The sequence below is a fragment of the Octopus bimaculoides genome, chromosome 3 (assembly GCF_001194135.2).
Source record: "Octopus bimaculoides isolate UCB-OBI-ISO-001 chromosome 3, ASM119413v2, whole genome shotgun sequence".
In the NCBI taxonomy this organism is placed as follows: domain Eukaryota; kingdom Metazoa; phylum Mollusca; class Cephalopoda; order Octopoda; family Octopodidae; genus Octopus; species Octopus bimaculoides.
Genome location: NC_068983.1, coordinates 165,266,643 through 165,272,760, shown reverse-complemented (window position 1 = coordinate 165,272,760; position 6,118 = coordinate 165,266,643). Strand labels below are relative to the sequence as shown.

General features: G+C 34.6%; 1 protein-coding gene across 2 annotated transcripts in view; it reads right to left on the bottom strand.

The window, feature by feature from the left end:
* Positions 1-3,515: 3,515 nt before the first annotated feature.
* LOC106867343 (ankyrin repeat and SOCS box protein 8) overlaps positions 3,516-6,118 on the bottom strand; it is a 10,780-nt gene continuing 8,177 nt past the window's right edge. For both annotated transcript variants that reach the window (XM_014912191.2, XM_014912192.2), the window contains exon 3: positions 3,516-5,649. In XM_014912191.2, coding sequence (XP_014767677.1) covers positions 4,526-5,649 — 1,124 coding nt within the window. In that variant the 3' untranslated portion in view covers positions 3,516-4,525. The remainder of the gene's footprint in view (positions 5,650-6,118) is intronic.

Here is a 6,118-nt window from a genome sequence, read left to right as displayed (position 1 = left end):
ATATATATATACATACATATATACATATCTGCTGGTGACAAAGGGCCTCTCGCTCAGAGTAAAAGGTAGACTGCATGATGCATGTGTACGAACAACCATGCTACATGGCAATACACACACATATATAAAAATGTCAGTTTGTTATTCCACAGAGAAGATTGAGAAGCAATGAAGTTTTGCTCATTGAACTTTCTTCATTAATCAATTAGCCCTATTAATGATATTAGCCCTTTGGCAATGAAGAAATGGGAGTCCCAACATTCCTGCTTTGCCAACAGTTTAGCATGAAATTTCTTGCTAACACATTCCAATATTCCCCTCACAGACACTAACAGCCATTGCAAAACAGAGTTGGATAGTTCTGTGACACATTGCACATCTATCTTGGACTCCTTCAGTTTCCTTCTTCTCGTCACACATATTATGTTCATCCCAGACACTGCAATATCTGCATTGATTATTTCTACTTCCCAGAATATCAGATCCCTGGAATTAACTCCTGGCCCATCTTTTCCATACAGCTGTCAACATCCAAAAGCTTGAGAGAAATATTAACTTTATCAACCTCTCCAGTTCTGGGGCATCTAACTATTGGTGCTTGATAGCAGTCTAAATGAAGTCAAACAGCTACACGCATTCATGCACACACACACACATGTACATATATACATACACATACGTCTCTCTCTCTCTCTCTCTCTCTCTACACACACACATACATCTATCTCTTCTCCTCTTTACACACATACACATCTCTCTCTCTAAACACACACACATCATATATATATATATATATATATATATATATATATATATATATATATATATATATATATATATATATATATAAAACAAATAAATCAATGAGATTGAGTTAACAATTAAGGATTTAGGTTAGAAGGAATCATTAACAAGATCCTGTTTGTAATAATCCAAATTAGATCTGGTTTGAAACAACAACAACAACAACAACAACAACAAATGATAATAACAATAATAATAATGGTCTCAAATTTTGCCACAAGGGTAGCAATTTTTAGGAAGGGGGATGAGTTGATTATATTGACCCCCCAGTGTTCGACTGGTACTTATTTGATTGACCCCCAAAAGGATGAAAGGTAAAGTCGACCTTGGTGGAATTTGAACTCAAAACGTAGCTATGGGTGAAATACTGCTAAGCATTTCGTCCAGCGTGCTAACGATTCTGCCAGCTCGCTGCCATAATAATAATAATAATAATAATAATAATAATAATAATATAAATGATGATGTAAAAATTGTTTCAAATTTAGGCACAATCCAGTAATTTTGAGGGGAAGGTGCAAGTTGATTAAATCGAGTTCAGGACTTGATTGATACTTTATTTGATTGACCTTGAAAGGATGAAAGGCAAAGTCAACCTTGGCAAAATTTGAAGTCAGAACATAAAGCGCCAGAAGAAATACCGCTAGGTTTGGTGTGCAAACGATTCTGATGTCTCAAAGAGAGATTTGATATGTCAGCATACAAGAAGCCTTTACACAGAGATATGTAATAAGGTATCCATCAATGGGTGATCAGCCCTATTAACTTTAGGAGAGTTTCTTTCCTAAAGAACTCAACACTGCAATTCAACAGAACACCAGTGCTCCCACCACTGGTGACAGTAAATTATGTCTCTCCTCGGTGTACGTTTACAGATAAATGTTTAAAACTATTGAAATTTAAGTGGTTTTTGTAATTTGGACAAAGTGTCATGCCAAGGATGGAAATACAGAGATTTGAACCTTCAGACATCAAGTCAATTTGGAATATTGTATCAGTCAGTCCTGCAGAATTTGAAAACAGAACTGGAAAATGTCAAAATAATTTATTCCACTGATTTCCAAGTTGTCCCCTATACTGCTGTCCAATATGGCCCCAAATAAATTCAGGGTGGACGGAATTAATCAAAATAACTCTTACCATTATCTTTTACTTGTTTCAGTCATTGAACTGTGGCCATGCTTCCGCAGAGTTTCTGCAAGCCAAATTCACTTGCAAAGCATTAGTTGGCCCAAGGCTATAGTAGAAGGTGGTGCATAGTGGGACTGAACCCAAGACCATGTGGATACAAAGAGATCTTCTTAATCACATAGCCAGATCTGCATCAACTGCATTTTATTTTACTGACATACTCATCTGTCAACAAACGCAAAGATGTGATGTCTACAGAATCCAGAACAGGCAGGGTCTAACTTAACTTTATCTGCACTTTTCGGGATATCAACAACAAATTAGCAAAACTCATTGATTCTGTAGCAGAAGTTCAGCCACAATTTACAAGAAAGAATGAATTAAAGACTTGGTAAATGGTTCAATGACAAGTTCCAGTTCTTCTACAACAAATATTGCATTGTGAAATTGAGCAAAGCAGATAAACTATAGTTTAAGACAAGACTACAGGTACCGGGATGTCAGTGAGGTCAGTTGTAGAGGGAGACTAGGGTCTTGTCCAGTGTGATTGTGACATCTCATCAATTTGGTTGATATGAGAAATGAAAGACAACTTTAGGATCTGTTTGAGATGAGAGAAGGAATCAGAATTTCATTGCAATTTTCCAGACAATTCCATGATGCTTGAAATTGTGTGTGTGTATGTGTGTGTGTGTGTGAGTGAGTGTAGCAACTGCCATTAAAAACATAGACTAGGGTCTGTACTCATCCATTCCACCCACAGGTGAGCACAAATGTGGGTTCATAACCCAGGTTAGGAGGGTCGTGTTATGTATGAAATTAATGTATTCAACATGATTTCTGAGGTCATTAATAAATAAATAAATTATGTATAAAAGAGAAATGGAAAAAAAAATACTCAAAAGTTGGGGAAAAAGAAATGAAATAAATTGTTTCCTACAAAAGTGTGAAACCTGAGATTTTTATGAGAAAACCAAAACAACATTCATACTTTTTATAAAGATGTGCTTTTGGATGGTAGAAAAATATTCACAGTTATAATATAATATTTATGCTGTAACAATGTGTAATGGGGTTAGTGATCAGAGATCAAGAAATTAGTTAATTAAAAGCACAGAATAAATTAATTGGTGGGGTTAATGGTAAAAATGTTTAAAAGCTTTCCTCAACAAGAAAATACTGATTGATAGATAAATATAGAAATGAATCCATTTTTGAAAAGATACATCTGTGCTAAATTGAAAATCTCTTTGTCCAATTCTGTGAAAATAGATTTGTTTATAAATTTATAAATATATAAATAAATGTAATTTGGTTAATAAACAACCATGTGTTAAAACAATCTATAATGATGTATTACAATAATTCTTGGTTGATAAAAATATTTATGTATATAAATATATAAATCTATTTTAATTTTCTTAAAATGCATTTATTTATAAATAAATGTTTTGGGGGCAAAAGAATTGATGAGAAAGCCTATGTTAAAATAATGATTGAAACTGCTGTCAAAAACATGCTTAGTTATTGATTTATAAATAAACATATTTTCAACAGAAATAACCAATCTGTACTAATTCTGTCAAAATATATTTATTTTGGAAAAAAACTGAAAATTTTCTTCATAAACTAGAATCTGTGAAAGGAAAAAAGAAAAAAAGGCATAGAAGAGAAAGAAAAAGAAGAAAAAAGGAGGGAGATATCAAAGAGAAATGAAATTTTTTTAAAAACTGACATTGAAATTCTAAGTTTGGTTCAATAAATAAATATAAAATTTGAATTGAGAGAAAAATTTCATTGTTTTTTGTTTTCAAAAACTGAATTCCAATTACAGTAGTTTTGAATTCTTTGGATTTGATCCTCGCAATTCTAGTTCAATATTATCAATATGGAACTTCAGATCAAAGTGAAAAACTACAAGAAAATCTCCAAAGAAACTGTATTGAAAAGTGAAGTTAGTTAGAACTAATTTCCTCTATTATGTTATATTTTAAAAATTGAACATTTAAAGCTGGGAATTCTATAAAAGTGTGATATCATAGCATTTTACACAATATCTCTATTATTTGATAAATATAATATTATATTTAATATCCATAATATTACATAGTGGTGGATATATGAAATTCACCTATTCCTCTGCAGATTGAAAACAATGATGAATCCTTAATTGATTTTTGACCCTTATTCGAGTCTCATCAGGATCCTGCATCACTTGACCGATCCCAGAGAAAGAAGTGACCCAATCTATTTAGACACACATCAAACCTAGCATCTCCAAAGAGCTGGGACGACTAATCTGCATAGCATAAGCGCTTAACACTTTAATACATATACATGTATGTATATACATATACATATATACATGTATGCTTATTTATCTAACTATCTATATGCAGGTATATATATATATATATATATATATACACACACACAGGTGTATATATTAATATATATACACACACACACACATATATATATACATATATATATGTGCATGTGTATATATATATATTATATATATATACCCAAAATTCTAAAACTACATCCAGAAACAAACAGAATAATAGTGTAAAAAATTTGAAATAAGTTAATAAACTTGCTGGAGAAAATCTTTCATGGCATTTGGCAGCGGCAGTTTTTGAATAGCGGCAGAGATACATCCTGTAAATGAAAGATAGCGCCTGATTGCCACTTTACAGGCAAAGATCAAGCGCTGTTGTAACTGGAATTGCTCCAACAGCCAAGTAATAATTTCAGTGTTTTCTCCCGATTCGGAACACAATGTCGCAGACTGGATCCATCCAGGATCTATTGGACTCCCAACAGACACCAGACTCTTCATAACATTCTGTTCTTTGCAGAGATCAAGTGGAGTTAGTCCTTCATAGTTGCACAGACGTACACTGGCACCAGCATCAATCAAGCAGTGAATGATGTCGATGTTGCTACCACGGAATTTTACACAGAGATTCTGGAAACTGAGGGTGGGGATTCTTCGTTTTCTCTTGTACAAATCTTCAGAAGTGGACAATACAACAAAGACTTTCTCACGCCGGAAACGTGAGCATGCTAAGTGCATGATACCATCTCCACCATAATCAAGAAGATGGACATTGGCTCGGCGTGACAACAACAACTGTACCATTTCTATGTGATTGTACATCACAGCACCAAATAATGGACTCCAACCATATTTGTCTTGATGGTCAATATTGGATCCAAGTCTGATGAGGGCGTCGGCGATGTCAAGTAAATTCCGTTCTGCAGCAAAATGAAGAGCTATTCTGTTGACAAAATCTTCATGGTTTAAATTGGCGCCATATGAAATGAGTAACTTAGTAATTTCTGAATTTCCATAAATAGCAGAATAAGTGAGAGGTGTCATACCATTACCATCTTGGGCTTCTATAACAGCGCCATAAACCAGAAGCTTCAGTACAATATTATACATGTTTTTAAAGACAGCAGTATGAAGAGGATGACGAAACCAAGCGTTTCGTTCAGCTTTATTGGTGTTGGCACCAGAAGAAATTAAAAAACTTGCAATATGTTCTTGGCCCTGTTCCATTGCATGAATTAATGGTGTTTTTACTAACAGAATGATGCAGTCAATATTTACTCCATTATTCACCAGTTTTTGAACTTGTACCAAATTGCCAGATTCTATGGCACCGACCAGGTGAAACTGCATTTCTTTTTGCTTGCATTTAGCTGAAACATAAAAATACCAACATGTTATTTAAACGTACACCATTATCAAATCAGACCAGTAAAATCATACAGACATAAAGGAAAACATACAAGGCAAAAATAGCATGGCTGTGGGGTAAGAAGTATGCTTTCCAGCCATGTGGTTTGGGGTTCAGTCCCACTGCATGGCACACTCAAGCAAGTGTCATTTACTATAGCCTTGGGCTGACTGAAGCTTTGAGAGTGGGTTTGGCAGATGGAAACTGAATGATGCCTGTCATCATCATCATCATCATCATCATCATCATCATCGTTTAACGTCCGCTTTCCATGCTAGCATGGGTTGGACGATTTGACTGAGGACTGGTGAAACCGGATGGCAACACCAGGCTCCAGTCTGATTTGGCAGAGTTTCTACAGCTGGATGCCCTTCCTAACGCCAACCACTCAGAGAGTGTAGTGGGTGCTTTTACGTGTCACCTGCACGAAA